This window comes from Notechis scutatus, chromosome 3, assembly GCF_049901735.1.
Source record: "Notechis scutatus isolate UNSWTSFEM ecotype Mainland chromosome 3, rNotScu1.2, whole genome shotgun sequence".
In the NCBI taxonomy this organism is placed as follows: Eukaryota; Metazoa; Chordata; class Lepidosauria; order Squamata; family Elapidae; genus Notechis; species Notechis scutatus.
Window position 1 is genome coordinate 183394534 of NC_142011.1, and position 23110 is coordinate 183417643.

General features: G+C 36.7%; 2 protein-coding genes across 4 annotated transcripts in view; both read left to right on the forward strand.

Annotated features, from left to right (window-relative positions):
- TMEM67 (transmembrane protein 67) overlaps positions 1-1432 on the forward strand; it is a 40421-nt gene extending 38989 nt beyond the window's left edge. Inside the window, exon 28 of the mRNA XM_026690896.2 lies at positions 838-1432. Coding sequence (XP_026546681.1) covers positions 838-918 — 81 coding nt within the window. The 3' untranslated portion in view covers positions 919-1432. The remainder of the gene's footprint in view (positions 1-837) is intronic.
- A 10911-nt stretch (positions 1433-12343) lies between these two features.
- Positions 12344-22023, forward strand: PDP1 (pyruvate dehydrogenase phosphatase catalytic subunit 1). Of its 3 annotated transcripts, XM_087962005.1 has the most exons (3): positions 12553-12641; positions 14929-14963; positions 18182-22023. In XM_087962005.1, the coding sequence occupies exons 2-3, from the start codon at positions 14933-14935 to the stop codon at positions 19834-19836; spliced, it is 1686 nt and encodes a 561-aa protein (XP_087818131.1). In that variant the 5' UTR covers positions 12553-12641; positions 14929-14932; the 3' UTR covers positions 19837-22023. The 3 variants fall into 3 exon arrangements, with proteins under 3 accessions (XP_026546664.1, XP_087818131.1, XP_026546658.1); XM_026690879.2 differs by lacking the exon at positions 14929-14963 and having other exon boundaries at positions 12344-12641; XM_026690873.2 differs by lacking the exon at positions 12553-12641 and having other exon boundaries at positions 13464-14963.
- Positions 22024-23110: the final 1087 nt, after the last annotated feature.

Below are 23110 nucleotides of genomic sequence, written 5' to 3' on the forward strand. Positions count from 1 at the left end.
ATTAAAATAATATGGAGAATGCTTCAAAGTTCTATTCTGTCATTTATTTACATCTTGTAGTTATCCTGTGGGAAATGTACATTATTAAAATTATTAATATCTATAAATTGCTACATACTGTATATAAAAATTTAAAACAATCCATCTTTTACAGTGAAAGGAAAAGGCAAATCACACAGAACAGAGAGCAAAGGGGAACATTGAACATTGGTTTGGGGATCCCATGAAAATAGTTTTAAAGATTTATATTTAAACTTTTTCCTGGGTTCTTTTATCCCTCCAAAGAAACATTATGCAATTATACCTGGCAATATATAACCTATTGTTATTTTATAACTATGCTCGGTATTAAGCAACACAATCTGGTATGGCATTTTCAGGAAGTACTCTGAATTCAGTGCATAATCCTCTGGTAAACTCCCATTGTTAATAAAACCTGACTGTTCAAACAGCAAAGTCACGTGGTTTCATTTGTTTGGCTATTAGAATACCTCTAGAATTTCAAAAGAAATTATAATTCGCTACTCTCTGAAAGCCTGAAATAGCATATTTAAGACTGGGCACTGTAAACTGATATATCCTAAAGTGACTGGTCCTAAAGCTTTGCTTTTGATGTACATTTTAGAACTCCAAAGTAATATGAATACATATTAGATAGTGGATGTCCCCCTTTTTGTCATGCACTGCAATATCAATTTGTCACAATCTAAGACAATAATCAATATGAGATCGAATAGTATGTAAGTTAGCAGAACAGCATATGGATATCTGTTGCTATACGAAGAATATTTTGGTTCAATTTGTGACATATCAACTGAATCCGGTTTGTGTTCTTAGATTTTCAGGTTCATTCGTAATACTGTTGGGGAGAAGAATTTAGCATCCAAGACATTAGTAGATGAACGATTCCTGATATGAATGGGAAAAAAAACTTTATTGGACACTATGTTGCTCTGAAAAAAAGTTACGAAAAAGAAGAATTTGTTTGCAGTATTATTTAAAAATTAATGTATCCTACTTTTCTTATGTGGCATGCTGGAAAATCTATTTTTCTATGAATTAAATACTTTGGTACTTGTAGTAGTTAATAATGAATACCATGCCCTAGGGCCCTGATAAAATACTACAGAATCCTATTGTCAATATTACAAAATAAAATTCATGAATTAATTTCATAATTTTATACAAACTCAGATTTGTTACTGAAATATTTCTCAGTTGTGTCTATTCTGAACATATTTGCATATGGTTTAAGTAACCTTTATGGGTTTATAATTTTACAGACTTGTGAACTAGTTGATTTAGAATACTAAAGTATTTAAATACTGTTTTTAATATTTCTGTAATTTTGTAGATTTCTATAAACTTTTTCATGATTTTACTATGTTAAATGGGATATTAATTAAATAAATATTGGGCGAAAATAAAGAAACTGGAAAGTTTTGGCAGAAAATATTAGAAGGTACGAGCCTAAGTGCTCAAGGGCTAGTGTAATTTTTTTCAGAGAGTTCAAGGACCATTGAACATTCAGTATATTTAAATAGAAAAAACTTGGAAAAGGGGAAAAGCTATAATGTCCCCGGTTACAATCAAACAAGTATGGTGTTATTTCTGCTTTGCTTCATATGTCAACAAAAGATTCTGAAACTTGGTAGTTTTGCTGATCTCCTGAATAAAGGCATGCTGGGTTTAGCCTTCCATAAAGTAACAAATGCTGACAGATGGAAAAAATATGCTGATCAAATAAAACAAAGCAGATATGGAAGCAAACAAGCCTCTACTGCCTGAATTGAGGGTCAATAACAAGTAACCAGTCTTACAGTGTCCTGACAAACCAAATGAGCATGTATCTAGCCATGTGCAGTGAAGAAATCACATGTTGATGATTCCCATATATAACTGAGTATATTATATTCAGCCAGTCTATGACGGAAATTTTCTTCCCTTTTGTACTTTAGAATTCATTAAGAGCTCTGAAAGAAACCAGTATTTCTTCCTGTGTGTATATATGCCTTCAAGTCAGTATTTTTAAGCAGGAAAAGATGTCCGTGTCTTCTTCCTAGGGCTGAGGGGAAGTGATTGGCCCAAAGTCACCAGATGTAATCCTATGTGGAACTTGGGAGACAGGGTAGAGACACAGCCAAGGGAACAGCTCGATAAAGCCTATTTAGTAGTTTGATTTACTGCAGGAATGTGGGTATGGCACAGGGGTGGGATTCAACTGTCGTTACTACCGGTTTGGTGATTACGCTATGCGCGTGTAAAATAACCTTAGGCTGTGCCGCCCAGACAGCTGAAAAGCGCTGCGCGCAGGTGCGCCTCATTCAAAAAGCCTCTTTTTCCTTGCTTTTTCAACCTCAGCTGTGCCGCACAAAGCAGCTGAGGTTAAAAAGCAGGAAATAAACAACAGGTAAGAGCCTGGGGGGGCGGGCCAAACAGCAGCAAGTACAGAACCGGTTCTGTGTTTGCTGCTCTTCAGAGCTACCGACTGCATAGAACCAGGCAGAACCGGTAGCATCCCACCCCTGGTATGGCACTGTTCTTAATTTTTTGAGCTATAAAGACTGAGGAAGAGATGTACCTTCAAACTTGCAAGATTCTGTTAATAAAACCTTACAATAAAGTAAAATTAGCTCATCTGTTCATGTTTCCTGTCTCATCTACCTCATATAAATATATTAAATAACTGGCTTCTTGCCGGGCGGGGTGGGGGGACTAGAATTTAGAGTCTCCTAGTTTGTACCATGATGCCTTCCTGAACTGGCTGTCATCATATGAAAACAAACTAAATTGTAAAACTGTATAGAATAGGATACAGAGAGGACCACTACTTACTGGGTGTAAAGTGTTAGACTTACTTGCAGGAGATAAATTTGAAAGATTAGAGCTGGAACTTGATGCCAGCTTTAAATCTGAGTATCTGAAAAGGCCCATCTGCCCTATTTCCATTTGATTATCTCCTACATCAAAGGTCTTCAAACTTGACAGCTTTAAGACTTGTGGACTTCAACTCCCAGAATTCCTGAGCTAACATGACTAGAGGAGGAATTCTGGGAGTTGAAGTCCACAAATCTTAAAGCTGTCAAGTTTGAAGACCCCTGAATTGTACAATTCCCTAAAGGGGTAACAAAAGAAAGTGGAAAACGCTGTTATCATTAACTGTAAATTTGCAAAAGGTTATTGACAGCAATGATAAATGAAGAAGGGCAGAAGGGCAGAAGACTCCAGCGGACAGAAAGAGATTCCTTTCCGGAGGTGTGAACTGCCAGGTTGACTGCAAGGAGAAGCTTGGATGTCAAAGAACCCAACAAATTTATTATTACCAGACACTAGGGACAAGAAATAAGAAAAAAAAGCCAACATCTTGATAACTTAGGAACACTTGAGACACTTTGCAGTGCAATTCACCAGAGAAGGACTTTGTCAGTGGCTTTATTTGTTGCAGTGTTTTTCCATTGGTGGGGTTATTCAAAGGGCTGCTGCTTCTGGACCACCCCCAGGTATATGGCCTCATTCCTGCTGGGCTCCTCCTGCCCTTGACACAGCCTTAATGCTGCCTGATACAGATATAACAGTTCAGGCAAGCTCAGTTGGGTGCTATTTTTCCCATTCGCTCTTGAACTTCACCATTTAACTACAGCTTAAAGAAAAAAAGTTCAGCTCCTCAGGCAAAAAACACCCCAAAGTATGTCAATCAGGCTGTCTCTACGGAGGATGAGAGGAGCCCTCTTTCTTCAGACTGGGCTCTATACTCCCAGCCTTTTATTTATTTATTTATTTATTTATTTATTTATTTATTTATTTATTTATTTATTTGATTTGCCAATTGTTTACAAGATAATAAGTATAAATGTATACATAGTTGTGAATACATGAAATGGTTACATATAAGAAAAATAAAAGAATAAGAGAAACAATAGGACAGGGACGGTAGGCACGTTGGTGCGCTTATGCACGCCCGACAGGCCTCTTAGGAAAGGGGTGAGGTCAATAGTAGACAGTCTAAGGTTAAAGTTTTTGGGGTTTGGGGAAGAAACTACAGAGTCGGGTAGAGTATTCCAGACATTGACCACTCTATTGCTGAAGTCGTATTTCCTGCAATCAAGTTTGGTGCGGTTTACTTTGCGGTTTACTTTTTTTTCCAATTCTGACTGCACAGGCAGGAGAGACTTTACAAAGGAACATAAAGGGAGGGGATGATGGCATTCCTCCCTCCACACCATACAAAGCCTAGCCTTTCACAAGGTCGATTTTTTTCAAATTCTATCTAATGTTTTGCACATGGCTGAAAATATATAAACTAAAGTACCCTGCTGTATTGCAAACCGAGGCTAAGGAAAGCACCTTCCTGCTATCTTCCCATGCCTTTCCTGAATAGAAGTAAAGCCTTGATTAAATAGCTGTTAATTATTTCACAGTAATCGTCATTCCCAAACTGTGTCTACTACCGTACATCCAACTTTGATCAAAGAAGTCTGTTCAGCCTAGGCTTTACTGTCATGTATTCTGGGAAATGACCCACTGTAAACACATTGCAAAAGATCACTTGCTTGTAGGCTATCAGAATAACAGAGTAGGAAGGGACCTTGGAGGTCTTCTAGTCTAACCCCATGCTCAAGTAGGAAACCACAAGTAAAGATTTGATTTTTTAACTTAAAAGACCAATCTGCAACAGAAATATACATACTAATCCATTATTGGCTGCATGATTTAATTTTCCTGATAATTCAGCCTTCATTGTGGAAAAGCATTGTACTTTGTTAAAGCTGTGAACAACAAGAACTTAGAAAATGGAGAATGGTATGCTCATGTTCATCAAAGCATGAGACTTGCCAAAACATTGGAAAGTTCTGTTTGCCTGATAGGAAATTTTCCATGCACTGCACAGATCTATATCTATAAAAAGTCACTTGTAGACAAAAAGGAGCCAATCCAACTCTTTTTTCTGACTCTGATTGCATTTCCTATCATCAACTGAAGTGAACTGAAGAGGATGAAAAGTTAAAAGTCTTCAAAGAAAAAAAGTCCAGTTGCCTTTTGGAAAAAGCACCTTTGGGACAACCATGATCTGGATGAATGGGAATCTCCATAGACATTCCTATCATCAAATCACTCTTTTTTTCATTATAACAAGTATATTTCAATACTATGTTATTAAATGAAATTATGACAACATAAATACATCTGCACAATTACTATACTATTAATATGAGCTAATTTCCAAATTCAGCATCTTTGATATAAAATCTTTCCTTAGTTTTGCCTTGCATTAACAACATATCTATCCCTCAGGTTTTATAGGAGAAAAAAGTAGATGGTTAAGGGTTCGTATGCATATGTGTTCAGTTGTACAAATGATCATTCCTCCTTCCTTCTGCAAGCCCAAAAGAATTGTGAAATTCTTCAGAAAATACACCAACCAAATTAAATGTTCTAGAAGTGTGAACAATGTTCTTGGTAGAATTGTGATTTACATCATAAAAATAATCTAGCACTTAAAAAAAACCCAGAATGATCTTCAACAGACTTAGTAGGTAATTAGGCTATTTTAATAATGAATAATGAATAATGGAGAAATTACTTTCCTATTGAACCATAGTTCCATGGATTCCACTGTTGTGTGTTATGATGTTGATTAAATTCACAATACTGCAAGTTCAAGGCTCATAATTGTTTTCTGGTAGTTAAAGCAGGAAGCCTACTAGTTTGAACCAGTCAGTCTTTCTCAACCCTTGGAAGAAGATAAGCCTATGTAATCACCAGGAGTCAGGATTATCTTGAAGGACATTCGGTAAAAAATAAGCTTCTTTCCATAACAGACACTGAAAATTGGCACTTTAAATAAATAATGAACGAGGACCTAGCTAAAATCATGATAATTGTCAAACTATAATCTGAAAATTAAGCATTACTTGGGTGAATTGTTTTTTTTCCATTTATTTTTTCTTAATTTTTTTTTAATCTCAAATAAAAATAAATATGAGACAAGCAGTGCAACACTATTAAATAATATTGAGATAGAGTTCTACAATTCTTCAAGTGGTATGCAATTTTTAAAGAAGCTATCAAGACTCATTAAGGGCAGGGAGCGAGATGTAAGACCAAACTTCTAAAAAGATATATAGAGTGAATCTTAAGAGTAAGGTAGAATTCATACAACAGTGAAGTACAACAGGTCCAAGGTGATTCTGACAATTATTGTCTATTAAGGAAGTTGCCTGAAAGATTGCAAGATCAATTATCACCTAAATCACACTGCAGTTCTCTTGAGTTACATTGCCGCAACCCTACTACTATAGCCTCTTGATTTCAAGATGAGAGTTTAACTTTAAACCTTTTATTACGGCACCACTAGGAGACTGAATCAGATTAACCATTGCAGAAATAGTTTTCATGAAAGAATAGAAAACAAGTGGCAGGTTGCTGGGAATGAGCTTTAATTCAGTGACTTTTTGACTATACCCTGTGGAGATTCTTGGATCATGCTGTTCAGATTTAATTTAATGTACTCTAATGTATAATGCACAGTGATTAGCAAACAATTCAAGACTATTATTTGGACTATGCACTTCTAACCATCCTTATTAAAGAATCACTCACTTCAGTCTGAGAATTTCTAGAATGAAGTTCTAGAATGAAGTGATAAATCATTATGGCCAGTCCTCCTAACTAATAACTAAAGTGTTATTTCCTGATAAAACCATGAAAGAAATAAATTTGCAGAAGATGGTAGTGGGTGTTTTAAAGGAGGTGATTGCATATGACATTAAGAAATCCTCTCAAGAATGCAGCAATTATTGTCAAGGAAGCAATAGGACCACCTGCAACTTTGGGGTAGGGGGTGAGGTTCAAGATTAGTTGGTTGATGGATGCAAGTTTTATCAGACCTCCACATCATTTTAGACTGTTTTGTTCCATTTTAATTATATTGTGTTTCAATTCTTGCTCACCACTGATAGATGAGTGACTATATAAGTTTAATAAATGAATAAAAATAAATTTTTGCTCCTTTTTATGTGGTTTATTTAGTAAAACATGGAAGCTAATATACCTTTCTATAAAACTCATTTGAATACAATTCTTTATAAAGCAAGGCATGCTTTTGGAGTTTTTTTTTATTTAATTGCCATGTTTTGTTGACTTTTTAAAATAGTTTTGTTGACTTTTTTAAATAGTTTTGTTGACTTTTTTAATATTATACTTTGGAATATTACACAACCTTTACTTACAGCCATTTCTTAAATGATCCTTGCAAAATCCCACTTGTTGAAACTGATGTTGTCTGGACATTGGAATGTAAATAAGATAATATGAAATTCACTTAGGAAGCTGTTTACAGACCAAAGCCATTTGGAATTTTAAGTGTCTTTTCTGTTCATGATTAATATATAAATAGCAGATAGTGGGTCAACACTCAAGTGTCCTAATAACATTTGATAAAATGGGTAATTCTTGCTATCAGGACTGAAATACTGCTCAAAAGATTGCCTTCTAGCTTAATTATCTGTGTACTGCTCATCACATATTAACCTGGTAAAAAGTCATTGCAATGCAAAGAACTACAGGTAGTCCTCAACTTACGACCATAACTGAGCCCAAAATTTCTGTTCTTAAGTGAGACGTGTTAATTTTGACCCATTTTACAACTATTCTGGCCACAGTTGTTCAGGGAATCACTGCAATTTTAAAGTTATAAGGCAGCTGTTAAGTGAACCTGGCTTCCCCATTGACTTTGCTTGTCAGAAGGTCGCAAAAGACGATCACTTGACCCTGGGACTTTACAACCGTCATATATGTGAATCAGTTGCCAAGCATCTGAATTTTGATCACATGACCATAGGGATGCTGCAATGGTTGCAAGTGTGAAAAACAGCCGTAAGTCACTCTTTTCAATGTTGTATCTTCAAACATTCACTAAACAAACTGTTGTAAATTAAAGACTATCTGTACTGTATGCTTTGCATTCAAAAAGGTCCTGGTTCAATTTGGAGAATTTTGGTCTAGAAGAATCATGCAGGGTAAAGGAAATTATACCTAAAATCACACAAAGTTCCATCAGAAACAAGAGGCAGAAACATGATAGAGAAATTGTAGGTTATATAGGTAATGAATAAGTATGAACACTGACAAGGAAAATAGGACAGATAAAACTAGAAGTGGGACTCTCACAAATGTTGAGAAATCATTTTTAAAGATTTTCCTTTCTACCCATTCCTGTTCTAGCCAAACTGGTCAAACTACAAACATTCTTTGGTACAGGGATGCCATGTTTTCTGTACATGATATTAGTTGAAAACAGCTTGCAGGTACAAATGTTCAGCTAACTTGGATTACAAGTTTGCTTGGACAGAGCTGGTCCAAAACTTTATGCTGCCTCTGGAGAATAAATAGCACTCCTTCCAATTAAAGCACCTGGTGTCCAAGCCAAGAGCAACCATGTTAGCACCTGAGCTAATATGTACACAGATACACAAGTAGCTTTGCCTTATGTCACTTATCAATCTCAAAAAAAAAGTGCAATGGGTCGTGCGTAGAGACCCATGGAAAACAATGAGACTTAATTATTAATCTCAGTGCCACTGCTCTTAATTGGTCTATTCTATTACTAGGTTTGAATCCAGCCAGCAGTAGTAGTAGTAATAATAATAGCAGCAACAATAAGTTAATAACTACCAATGGGTCTTTTTGTGAGGTAAAAAGTGGCTACTAAAGTCAACCAAACTCACTATACCTAATGGAAGGGACTTGAAAGGGAAGTGGAGAATTTGAGTTATAATGTATGATTTATGTTCTCTTATAATTTGAAACATGAATCCTCTATCCCAGTTTTCTCCCACTATTTATTTATTTATTGTATTCTGCCTGTCCTGTAAAACATACAGGGGTTGATATATGGAAATTTATTCCATTTGCCAAGGCTAAGCACTACTATGTGAAAAGCATCCAATAAGCTTCAGGTCTGAGCAAAGACTGAAATGCAGTGCAATTTCAATGTGGTAGAATTAGAATTAGGTAGAACATGGTAGAATTCTGTTATTCTGTTAATTCTATCACATGGGTTTATTTAGTCTCTGGGTCACAATAGCTCAGTCGTATTTTGCCAACCTGTTGATAAATTCAATTTTTACCAGGCTCAAGGTTGACTCAGCCTTCCATCCTTCTGAGATCAGGAAATGAGAACCCAGATTGTTGGGGGCAATTTGCCAACTCCATAAACCGCTTTGTGAAACAGTATATAAGTCTAAATGCTATTGCTATAATGTAGTCAATGTTATTAGAAGTTCAGATTTAGATCAATTCAGTTTAGTTCAAAACTCCCGATCATGCCTTATTACTTGTGGACAGGAATGGCAGGATTATCCTGTTTCATGTCAGTCATTTTCATCTTGCCATTCTTCCTGCCTCACCCTATTTATATAGAAGTTAAATAAAATGTCTTTTCTAAATGTATTTTATTTAAACATACAAAGGAAGAATTGCATGGAAAATTGACACAGCATCTCAAGAGGTACCAATAAAGATTTTTTTTTTTTCAGATTTTCAGAAACCTCCATTGTTTCATCCCCTGGGTCTCTTTAAGAATTGGGACTTCCTCTTAGATAAATATACTTTTGTGCAGCATGTCACTTCATAATCTAACTGATATCTTTAAAAGTTCAGACTTTGCTACTTCTGGCCTTTTAAAAAAATAACAGAAGTATTTTTTCTGCTGTAGATTAATGAAAATGGCTCAGTCACACAATCTGAAATTTAAAACCAACGGACTTTCTCAGTGTCACTTTTCCAGTTCTGGCTGACCCTCAGGGTAGGTCAGGTTTTAAATTCATAACATTCATAGCACAGAAGCATTTGGAACTCAGTAGTATTTCATATTTAAAAATACCTTCACCCTCTCTTTTGTGACCACAACATCTGAATCAAATTAGAAAATAAAAGGTTTAAGGATGGCAAAGAACTATGGGAAAAAAGCAGGCCTTCAAATGATCTGAGAACCAAGTGCCTAATATTTCCATTTTTAAAAAGCAGTATATTTCTACCTTATCAAGATAAAACTAAAACTATCTAAACTTTTTCCAATGATATCCATAATTCTGATATTGGGGCAATTGTTCCACAAATTAATTCAGAGCTTAGTCATTGCTCTTCAGTGCATGGAATAGACATTATCTTTTCCTCCAAAACAGAGATTTGTGTCTGTTATATGAGATCTAGGACAACCTACACTAATTGACCTCTTTTGATTGATTCCAACCTCTGCTTGTCTGCAAGCTGCAAAAGATTAAATGAAAACTATGCTTTTTGAAATATATATTTGCTTTTTATCCTACCTTTATTACTTTATAAGTAACTCAACCCTTTCTGAAAAAAGTATGAAATGTGTAACAGCTCAAACTAGCTAGGTGTTGAACAGAACAACTGCATACTGTATTTATCTTACTCTTATATGTAGGACTCTGGTGCTGAATCTTAGGCACAACTTTACTGTATGAATATCTAACTACTGCAGTATCAAATAAATGTTATATTTGTTCTGTTATGCAGGCAGCAATCCTAGAAAATCTTGGGCAACAGAGTCAGATCTGGTTAGTGATTGAATCAGAAGACTGGAGTCTAAACCAGAAGGCAGTGATAAATTACTTCAGTTAAATCTGATCTATCCATTAAATCTCCCAGAGTTGGATGAAACTTATAGCCCTTTTAACCTGAGAGTAAAGATTTTATTATATTTTTCTGTATTTTTACAGCATCAAGCAAATCAGGAAAATGCTATAAGCAAGTACAGTGACCATATATTCTTTAATATAAAAGAGAGTCCTTTATTTCAATAAGCTGCCTGTTAGGACTTTTCAAAAACATACATCTATCCTACTGAGTTAAACTTTTACTGTACATATGTTATGATTTAATGCAACTTTCATATTCATGTGAAAAATACAGAAATTGGATTCTTATAAAAATAAATTTACATTTGTTTGTATTTTAATAATATGCATTTAGTGGGGTGGGGGGATGGGGTCACTATTGATTTTCCTTTCATAAAGCAGTTATAAACAGAAAGATGTCAATGAAAATTTTCAATCATCCAGGTAGAATTGTCTGAAGATTGTAAAGTTATCTGAAGGTTGAATCATTGCAGCTGGACTAGTTTTATTTGGTTTGAGCTAGTTATGCGACTGCACCTCTCAAACTGACAACAAAAAAACCAGTCCAGTTGCAATGATTCAACCTTCAGACAACTTCAGACAGTCTTTACAAAAGAAACTGTTAAAATGTTTTATTTTATGAACCTTTTTCAGATTTGCCTTTTTCAGGATTGTCCTTCATTTTTTCCAAGAAAATATGGCCACCATATAACAGAATAAAAGTGAGATGAGCATTATTTTTGAATGCTGCTGCTTCTCCAGCAAGCCCTATCTTCTCTCAAATTCTGAATGTATAACGTGAATCCGAACTGCAGAAATGCTGTTAGATTCAAGTCAATGCATTTGCTAGTTTGTTCTACCGCAGCTTCTCCGTTCATCCCACTTCCCCCACCCCCAGATCCTTTCCTCCCAATATGTAAGGAAAGTCTTTGTTAAAGTAGATGACTTGTGTCCGTTCATACTTGCAAAAGCTACATCGAAATATTAGGGTTTACGTTAAGACCCCCTTACCAAACCATAAACCAGTCAACTAAGTTTTTCAACCTGCCGTGCAGTTTGTTCGTAACATGGGGTTAATTATGCAAGCCCTGTGCAAACATACGGTGACTGTGCCCACTGAGATTCTTATCCAAAGCAAATGATAGCTATTCTTGTCGTCGTGTGAACTTAGTTCCTTTAGCAAAGAGCGAGTATTGTGAAGAGCGCTCCCACTCTTAAAATTGTGCCCACCTTCTTTTCAATAGAATACGGCTTTCACCTGCACCCCCACCCCACCCCAGAAGCACGGATTACGCCTCTTCTCAGCAAAGCGTTCTGATAGGCCGCAAAGGTATAAGGAGGAGGATCTTCTGGGAGATCCGAGCCAAACAGAGCGTCGGCCGAACCCGCCCTCTCTCTTTTTTTTTTTTTGCCGGCTCCCGCCTTTTTCAGATTGGAAGAAAAGCTCATAAAAGGAGAAGAAAAGAAGTCCCGAGCGGCAATGTCTATAAGGCGCATCCTTCTTTCGAAAGGCACTAGCAGCAAAGGCGATCAGCGTGAGCGAAACCTAAGCTTTGAGATCCCTCCGCCAAGCCCCCGACAATTTAAAAAAAAGGGAGAGAGAAAAAAAAGCGGTGAGCATGAGCTAAGCGAGCGTGGGAGTCACGTGACCTGCCCTCTCCCCGCCCATTCCTACCTTTAGCCAATGAGCGTGAAGACTGCCGAGCGAAGGCTATATAATCGAGTAGCGTCACAAAAGCCGGCCACGATCCTTGAAATCCGACTCGCTTTTTTTTTTTTTTATCGCCCGCTGCGCGGCTGCAGCGAGAAGCCGAGGCAGGCGCGCGCCCGCCGCTGGCCACTCGGGTTTCTGGGTGGGAGGGGAGAGGCCGAGTCGCCCCGTTTACGGCGGCCGCGGAAGGGCGGGACGGCGGCCGCCTCCGCTCGCTCGCTCTCCTCTTAACCCGCTGCCCTCGCCGCCGGGTACTGTCACCTTCCCTCTTCCCCATCTCGGGCCAGGTCAGTATCTCTGGGTTTAGAGCCGGCTATGGGGCCGGAGCCACCCGCGGGTGGTCCTGGGTAGCGGCCGCTGCCATCTCTCGGCTCCGTTTTTCCCCGGCCTGAGACGGAGGAGGAGGGCGCGCAGACTGGGCGGAGGAAGTTAGTGTTGCTGCCCTGCAGCTAGCTCCTCTCCCACATTGGGTACAGGCGGAAAGGCCCAGGGGCGGACCGGGGATCCCTCGTAGGAAGAGGACGCGGGCGTAGTTTCAGCAACAGACCCGAGTACACGCGTCTCCAAGGCAGCCCCTGAAAGAGAAGCCCCTGTTGTGTGTAGCTGGGCATGCAAAACAGGCATCCTCTGTCCGACTTGAAGGTGACATTTCGGGATCCGCCAGTGTTTTTGCCTCCAGAAAGCCTTGGTTCACAGTGCTGCATCTCTGGGTAGTGTGGGGGGAATAACCTTTGGGTCAAGCTTGGGTCCTGGTGGTTTCATGGACACATCCAGATGATTTCCTTAGTAAAGAGTAGGAGAGAGCTCCAACCTGTCTGCAGGCCCTGTTGAGCAAAATGGGCCATATTTAAGTGTTACTTATGAGCAGTGGCTCCATTAAGAGTTCCTGTGTGTGTGTATGCATATATGCATACTTATATGTATGTGTATTTATACATACATACATACACACACACACACACACACACATACTGCATATATTGAAAAGTCTCCAAGTTTGAGAAAACTACTCAATGTGCTTTTCTTTTATTGTATTTTAATGTACCGGTAGTTTTCTTGAAATAATCTAGGCAGCATATATATATATATATATAGATAGATAGATAGATAGATAGATAGACATATAGACAGCAATATAGAGGTCTATATAATTTTTTGCTACTTTTCACATCTCTTCATAGCTTGTCTTATTATCTACAGCTCACTTCTCCCAGTACTAATCCCACTCAATTCTTTTCTAAGCTTTCAAACTCAAATATAGGCAGCCAGCTATTTCCATCTGCTGGCGCTGTGCTGTATACATGTAGATGATTAATAATATTGATGTTAGGCATATGTTGCTTTTTAATTTTTCTTGAATGCAAAAGAACAAAATGAAGATAGCACTTTATTTGAGGTTTCTATGATATTTTTGAAATGGTACCCTTCTCCCTCTGCACACCTCTACTCTAATTAAAGCTTTAAATCTGATTAGCAGATCATTGCATAAACTAATCAGTGTATTTCCTCCTGCCTTGTATCCAGAAGAACTTACTTGTGCTGCCCCCTTTTTCTTTAAACCATTACCTGCAATATGGAGAATAATCAACAGGATTGATAGAATCCTGGGATAGATATAGTTAATCCCTTGTTAGAATGCCCTCATCCTAGAAACAAACTACTTTTGCTGCTAAACAGTTGGTGTGCTCTTGCCAAGTTTGTGATTGACCACCTTCTATTTCATGAATTTGCAAGGATTTTGTGGAACTTGGAGAATAGGATATGCCTTGTAACTGGATTGACCATAAATCCATGGCTTTATGACCCCAATTTTCAAATAAGGAAATCTGGGATATGTAAGAAGGCACTTTTGAAAGCACCAAATTTTTGAAGCAGTAGTGATAAACTGTTCCTCACCTAAGAAGCATCCTTCTTTCTGTGATGTTCATATCTATTCAGAAAGATTGAGGCGTACTTGTTATTTTAAATACTGCTCATACTTGTTTGATATGGACATTTGGTTTCGATTTAAATGTCAATCTGGTCAGAATATGTCCTGTATGTCTGTTTAGTAATCTCTGTTAGTACTAATCTCTTCACTCTAGATCAGTGAAGCTGGAAAAATCCTGAGCATCTTGGTTTGTAGAAAATACTACAGTGAAAACATTACATTGCTCTGTTCAGAGCAGCTGTATACCCCTTGATGGGGGCTTCAAATAATTGAAGCTGGTGCTTAGCAGATTGAAATATTCTTTCAGCCTAGTTTCAAAACAGTGTATATGCCTGTTGCTCTTCAGAGCTAGCTGACAGCAGATGAGTCTTGTGTGAACTTGATGTTACGTTGCATAGCAAGTGTGATTGAGATATGTTCTATGTTCGGCTGTAGAAAGCTTAGAATAGTGCTGGTTAAGAAATGGCTATGCTGCAAGTTGTTTCTTAATGTTTGTCACTACAAACTGCTTGTATTTCTGTCTTTCTTTTTCCTGTCCCCCTTCAATGTTGGAGACTTCTTCTTCCTCCTTTAATAATCTCTCCTGTTCCTTGCTATTCCTGGGCTTCTGCTTTGTGGATGTTGGCGGCTTCTTGTTGTGACAGGAGAATGTGTGTGTGTCCTGGGCCCAGGAGAATTGGTAGGTATTTTTTGTGCTCCTATTATCTGAGTAATAAAATTTGAAGGGTGGGTGATGGGTTAATGAGGGAGTGTATTAAATAAGCATTACTGTAGATCACTTCTGGAATTGCTGGCTGTGAACTCTAGGAATTGTAATCTTAACATTTCTGGAGAATGCCAAGTTTGGAAAAGGTGCTGTAAGTATTATCTTTGTAAATGCTTCTTTAAGTTTAAATTGGTATTTTCTTAATGTATACTCTTGCAAATAAACTTACCTTGGATTTCAGTGTCACGGACATCAGCTTCACTATACAGTAAATCAGATTTCACAATATATTGAACAATGTAACTTGTTTAATTTGGGCTTAAATGCATAAACTCAGTATGGTGCTTTGTGAAATATGCTTTATGATTTTACATATGTGGATCTAGCCATTACGGTTTATTCAACTGATTATGGTTTTTAAAATATCCTTAGGATGTGTGTATCCAACCATTATGCGTGTGTTGAATTGGGTTGAATGAATGTACTCATTTGTACAAATGTACTGCTGACAAGCATCCCAAGTATCTAGAATATAATATAAAGTTAAATTATTCATTCATGGTTTTTTGAATGCCCTCAGGCAGGATTAATTTAGCTTGCTTCAGTTACTGGCATAAATTGGGCATGTCACTGACATATTTCCTTCCCTCCCCTTCCTCTCCCCCCCACCCCTGTTTTCTACCTTGTACCACACTCCTGGTATGATCTTCTATCTGATACAATGCTGAATCTTACCTGGAAAGTGAAATATTGGTCAAGGTAACCATGACAAGTAACTACATATATCAGGCTTTCAAATTGTTTTGAAAGTCATCAGCAGCTTAAAATTGATAAGGTTGTCTGGAGAGCTGACAGTAAATAAGTAAATAGCAATAGCATTTCGACTTAAATACTACTTCACAGCCCCCTCTAAGTGGTTTACAGAGTCAACAATCTGGATCCTCTTACCGACCTTGGAAGGCTCAGTCAACCTTGAGCCAGTGGCAGAGCTAGCCTGTAATACTGCATTCCAGCCACTGCGCCACCACAGCTCTGGCAGTAAAACGGGGGAAATAAAAGAACTGAACCTGGTCCCTTGTTGGCCATTACTAGAGCAGTCTGACTTAATAAATGAAAGATGGAATAAAAGTAGACATTTCCAGAATTTGAAATCATATACATATTTAAATTACGCAATGAGATAATCTGCTTCACTCCCAAAAGACTCTCCACAGCAGCATATTACTAACTGTACTGTAAAAGTCCCACAAAAGGGTATGATTGTAAGGGAAACAAAATAAATTGAGAACAATGGATCCATCTTGTGTATTCCTTTAATGGTTATTAAGGGCTAAGGTAGCAAAAAGTATCTGACATTTGAGAAAGACTGACGGGTGAACAAAACACTGAGCAAACAATGTGCAACCAAAATATAGGAATACAGAAGAAATTAATACAGACTGCTCAGATTAAGACAATTTGACTATTTTTTTTGAAATTCTATATGACTGAAAAACACAAATTTAATAGTAATACCCTACCAAACCTTGTGAAATAGCTAAAATATTTCTGTATATCTATGGAACATAAAAGATTTTAGAGTAAGAAAATTGTTTTACTACTTAGAAGAGTTCCTCTTGAAAAGCTGTCAGTTGGAAAGTGTGGATTAGATCTGTGGCTCTCCAACTGACGCCTAGGTTATTACAATAATTTCACAGGCACTATAGGATACTTTACTACTTAATAAACTGAACTGTCCAATGTCTTTGGGGTGCTATAGAGAAGGGGTCTTTAACCTTAGCAACTTTAAGACTTGTGGATAGCAAAGCTAGCTGAGAGATTCTGGGAACTGAAGTCCACAAATCTTAAAGTTGCTAAGGTTGGAGACCCCTGCTATAAAGCATGTGTGGGAACTGATAGTACAGTGAGAAAATTACACTAAGAGCACTATGAAGCAAGAAAGTTTGGGAATCTCTAGGTTAGATGTTAGTTCTAGCATACAATAATATATTACATATTAATTCTGAAGTTGCTAACTGTCATAGACCACGAACTATATAACAGTAGATAGTTGCTGAAAACTACTATCTACAAAATGGAGATTAATTATTTTTGTGATTTGTTTGAAGACCATTAAATGACTAATCGTTTAAAACAATCTATCGGACGTTTTGTAGTTCCAAACTCTAGTCTACTGTACATGATTGTTGTTACACACAATAAATACCCTTGTTCATTTGTAAATGGTGAACAGAGCCAAAGTTACTGGTGGGTAATACAGAGATGATATATGCCTGGTCCTTCAAATTTTGGTCACCATGATATAAGTTGAGACTCTAGAGTCTAGAAGGAGTGCAGAGAAGAGTAGCAAAGATGGTTAGGGGACTGGAGATTAAAACATATGAAGAACAGTTGCAGAAATTGGGTGTGTCGAGTTTAATGAAAAGAAGGACTAGGGGTGATATGATAATAGTGTTCCAATATCTAAGGAACTGCAAGAAAGAAGAGGGGATCAGCCTATTCTCCAAAGCACCTGAAGGCAGGACAAGAAGCAATGGGTGGAAACTAATCAAGGAGGGAACCAACCTAGAACTAAGGAGAAATTTCCTGACAGAACAAATAATTAGACGTTTTGGGTGCTCCAACATTGGAGATTTTTAAAGAGTAGATTGGGCAACCATTTGTCTGAAATGTTATAGGGTTTCCGGTATAGACTAGAAGACCTCCAAGTCCCTTCTAACTCTGTTATTCTGTTCTGTTATTAAGTTTGTGAAATTGGAGGGAAATCATATAGGAGAAAACAGATTACAATGATTAATACAAATAACAGATGTGACAGTTTTTTTCATATGGCAATCCAAATCCTTATTACATGTATACTGAGAGTCTTTTCAAGGACAGGATTTCAATTGTGGTTGTTTTGGTCCTTCAACTTTTCAGATTACTTTTGTTCTCCCAACTTGAAGTTTTGATTAAATTAAATAATGATATTTGTAATTCTCTACTAGTGTAATAGGGTGAATTGAGTTATTTAATCTTAGATTGATACTTTAAAATATTCCTGCTTCCTGCAAATATGTTGAATCTGTAAAGCTGTACACATTAAAGAGGTATTTAAGTAAAAGTGAGTATATAGGTGCATGATATGGTGCATATATACTTTTTTCATGACAGGCCATCCTAAGTTTACGTTGTCTTATGTTTTCTTCCAGCAATTCCAGTCAAAAGCTCCAGATTGCCATTGTTCTCTGATGCCATGCCAGCACCAGCTCAGCTACTACTCCCATTAATTCGCAACTGTGAGATTGGCAGGATATACAGTACTGCATGTTACTGTCACCACAAGCATCTATGTTGCTTGTCCCCTCCCGTAACTCACAAGCACTTGAGGTATGTTCCTCAGAAGAAGCTTGCGACGCTTTGCAGACCAAAGGAAAACTTCAGTCAGTTTATTCATGCAAGAAATTATGTCTCTACACCACAGCGATTTTACCTCACGCCTCCACAAGTCAACAGCATCCTCAAGGCAAATGAATATAGTTTCAAAGTGCCAGAGTTTGATGGCAAAAATGTAAGTTCTGTTCTTGGCTTTGACAGCAACCAGCTGCCAGCCAATGCTCCCATAGAGGATCGAAGAAGTGCAGCGACTTGTTTGCAGACAAGAGGCATGCTTCTGGGTGTATTCGATGGGCACGCAGGATGTGCATGTGCCCAGGCTGTCAGTGAGCGATTGTTTTATTATATAGCTGTTTCTTTGTTGCCCCACGAAACTTTACTTGAAATAGAAAATGCTGTTGAAAGCGGTAGGGCCCTGTTGCCCATCTTACAGTGGCATAAACACCCTAATGACTATTTCAGTAAAGAAGCCTCCAAATTATACTTCAACAGCTTGCGAACTTACTGGCAAGAACTCATAGATCTTAACACTGGAGAAACAACAGATGTCAAAGAAGCTTTAATTAATGCATTTAAGAGGCTTGACAATGACATTTCTTTGGAAGCACAAGTTGGAGATCCAAATTCTTTTCTTAACTATTTAGTATTGCGTGTAGCTTTTTCTGGTGCAACTGCTTGTGTGGCTCATGTAGATGGTGTTGATTTGCATGTTGCCAATACTGGTGATAGTAGAGCCATGCTTGGTGTCCAAGAAGAGGATGGCTCTTGGACTGCTGTTGCTTTATCTCATGATCATAATTCATACAATGAAAATGAAATTGAACGACTTAAGATGGAACATCCAAAGTCCGAAGAAAAGAGTGTTGTAAAACAAGATCGGCTATTGGGTTTACTTATGCCTTTCCGAGCTTTTGGTGATGTCAAATTTAAGTGGAGCATTGACCTTCAGAAGAGAGTAGTAGAATCTGGCCCCGATCAACTGAATGATAATGAATATACAAAGTTCATTCCACCGAACTATCATACTCCTCCATATCTCACAGCTGAGCCTGAAGTGATACACCACAAATTGAGACCTCAGGACAAATTCCTGATACTGGCAACAGATGGTTTGTGGGAAACAATGCACAGGCAGGATGTAGTTAGAATTGTAGGTGAGTATCTTACAGGTGTTCATCATCAGGAGCCAATAGCTGTTGGTGGTTACAAGGTAACATTGGGACAGATGCATGGGCTTCTTACTGAAAGGAGAGCCCGTGTCTCTTCAGCCTTTGAAGATCAGAATGCTGCTACTCATTTGATACGCCATGCTGTCGGAAATAATGAATTTGGCACTGTGGATCATGAACGGCTCTCCAAAATGCTCAGTCTTCCAGAAGAGTTGGCTCGGATGTACAGGGATGATATCACAATTATAGTAGTGCAATTCAATTCCCATGTTGTTGGTGCATGTCAAAATGAAGAATTCTGAATTGACTAAACTTCACAGAACAAAATGAAAAAAATGACCAGCATTGAGTGCATCAGAGTAAAACACTTTATTATCATCAGGTCATTGGAATTATAGCTGGAGCAAATATAATTTGCAAAAACCTTGGACAGTGGTCAAAATGTTACTTATCTGATTTAAACTACCAGGAGAACAAAAACCAACTTTGCACTAAGTAGTCTATTACAATTTGGGATTATTTGGTAGAAGTAAATCTTCATATGCATTAGAGCAATGTCCTTCAGGGCAAAAATATTGTATTATCACATGTAAATTCCAATGTAGGTAGGTATCTAAGTTGCTTTAGACAACTTTGGTTGATAATGTGGTTATAAAACTGAACTTGAATAGGGCTGTTAACTTTTATACCTACGAAGTAGCTGTTGTGTCTTTCCTTTAGGAAAGGAAAGGAATGTATTTTTAACACTCAGTAGATGTCTTGAAATCATATCTAGTTATCTTATCTTGGGTAGTGATATATCTGTTGAAACACATGCCTGTAATAATGATGTTAAAAGTCCAAGTTTAAGCCATAAATATCCTAAGCCTATCCAGAAGTATTAGAAATTGAAGACCATTTTGCATCAAAAGCTAATATATTTTGCACAGTTCAAAGGGCAATAAATTATTAGAAGTTTAGATAACTAAATGGAAAAGTGCAAAAAAAACCATAACCCCATCACTCTTTGACTTATGTTATGAACCTGAAATTTACTTTTGTGAATCTTGACTTTCAATCAGACTCATACCAAATCTATTTCTGCTCATCTTGGGTTTACTATTGTACTTAGAAAAATGGTAGTGACTTAGTAAATTTGTGCAGTCATATGTTTATAGTCTGAATTAAAGTTTGGTCTTCTGGTTGTGTATTACAAAGCAAAAAAATGTACCTGTATTGTTTGGTTGCCACGGTGACTTGAAGAAAACCATGTAATAAAAATTGTAAATAGAAATAGTGGCAGAGAAAAGTCTGCATGCTATATACTTAATCCCATTGGCAGTGCAACATCAACTTCTTTCAAATTTATTACTGGTGTGTAAACTTGCTTACATCCCAGATCTCTTCCTAATGTTGCATGACTGATCTCTGAACTATATGCCAAATAATGGTATATTTGGAAATGGCAGGTAAATTTTAAAAGTTTCCTTAGCAATTACAATTTGAATGTTTTTAATTTAATGTCAGACTCAAGGCTTCACAAATGTCACTTGCCTTATAATATGGAACTAGTTTTTATCACTTCATAAAAAGACAGTATAACTATATGAATTGTTGCTTAATATTTTCCTCAAGTTCATATCTACATTTGAGGCATTAGCAAATGAACATTAATATCTGTGCTTCTCTGTTTAAATATCTTGTATGTATTCTACTTGAACTGCATTTGACTTTCTATCACATATGTGATTGTTTAAGCTGACACATTTTAGAATATGTCAGTGTTCTTCACAGCATAGATACATAAAAAGAAAAAAGAACAATGAGCTAACTCTGTCCTTAGTAAACCAGTACTATGTGTATGAATGTTTCCAGCACTTAGGTTTTGTAGCACTAAAGTTCTCTTAGTTCCTTAGTGTACACTGAGTCATATTTGTCTAAAAGATTGCAAGTATTGAAATGCAAAGACATACAATATGTAATTGCATCACTTTCCTGAACGGATATCCTTTATAAATTTAACTTGATGAAAAATTCATATCTGCAGCCTTAAAGGGTGGGATGGCCTTCTCTTTCTGTGTCCAAAGAAGTAATTGTTATAGCTTTCATTTATATTTCTCCTCTAATTTTGTTATTTATTGTATTAATGACAAAACTGAGCAGTTTAAGTTGTCACCTTTATAAATGGAGTGAATGGTTACAACCATATTTTATGTTACATTATTCATTTTCTTAGATATTTGTGACATTTGTAATACATGTAAATGTATCTTTGTGGCTTGGTTCTAGTTATAATGAACGATATTAAGTCCTTGCCCTATATATTCAGCATTTTGGGAAGAGTTGGTGGTCTTGTACATACAGATATGAACATAAGAATTAACTTTAATTTCTCAGAATAAGTTTGCATTGAAAGGGGAGGGGAAATGGCTTTTTCAACAACACACAATATACTCCAAGAACAAATAACTTTTTGGTAAATTTCAATAAAAACAAATACTGGAAACATGTATTAGAGTCTTTGAAAAATTGTCTTGGCTTTATTTTCCTGAATTCAAATTTCAGATGTAATTGTTGGACAATGTTTTAAATGGTAAAATCAGTGTTATACATGAAAATGTTTGCAATGAAACTGTCTTTCCCAAAAGAGTGGATCACAATATTAGAATGTATTCTACTTCACAAATTTCATTTTTGTATTAGCTTTCAGCTAATTAACTAGAGCCGGAAATGACTAGCACATGCTTCTTGACCACTCTAAAAGAAAAATGAATTGTTTCAAGCAAAAACATATAACTGACGTATGTTTATGTCTATTTTTACTCTATTGAAGTAGAACCTTCGATTGACCTGAATTAAAATGTCTTGATCAGTATTCAGGAAAAATATTGCATAAACCTCTCCATTGTATTTTTTTTCCTCGTAAATTTCCAGACAGGAATTGGGCTAGAGTTGTATTTATTAAGTTACATTTATTTACTTATTTGCTTTTATCGTCCTTTTATTACTTTATAAGCAATTCAAGGCAGTAATATCAATGAGTTCTCTTTAAAAATCTACGTACATTAACCAGATTTTACCTGATTTTGTTGACGTCACAATATAATACCTTTCAGCCTGACTACTAATGAAGTCCTAAATTACTGTTCCAAATGCTAAAAAAAAGTGCAAAAATTTCAGATGGAAAAAAATAAATCATGCTGTTAAAAGATCTGCATGTAATCTTTATCAGACGAACATATTCAGAAGGAGTTTTGCTAGTAATTCTATTTAGAGTAGTGGTAATTCTATATACTCTAATAAGACTTTTTAGATGAATTCCTAGGATCTGTGCCAGGAATTAATAAGGCCGTAAAATTATGTAATTACCATTTAAGCTAAAATATGCTTGAGGCTCTTTCTTTCATAAGCAATACCAAATGTAAATTATGAAGTGAATAGTAGTAGTCTTGTATTTCTTGTGTTGCAATGTACCATCTTGATCACAAGAGTATTATTTGTTTTTATAGTAATATAGTTGATTGAAAATCAATTTTTTGCACAATTATGCCTGAATTTAAAGAAACAACATATATAGTAATGTTGCTTCTACGTATG

Bases quoted from the DNA above. Each gene is read 5' to 3' on its own strand.
- PDP1 (XM_026690873.2), top strand. From the start codon at position 14,903: ATGTTGGCGGCTTCTTGTTGTGACAGGAGAATGTGTGTGTGTCCTGGG. The intron at 14,964-18,181 runs GTAGGTATTTTT...GTTTTCTTCCAG, and splicing joins TCCTGGGCCCAGGAGAATTG to CAATTCCAGTCAAAAGCTCC.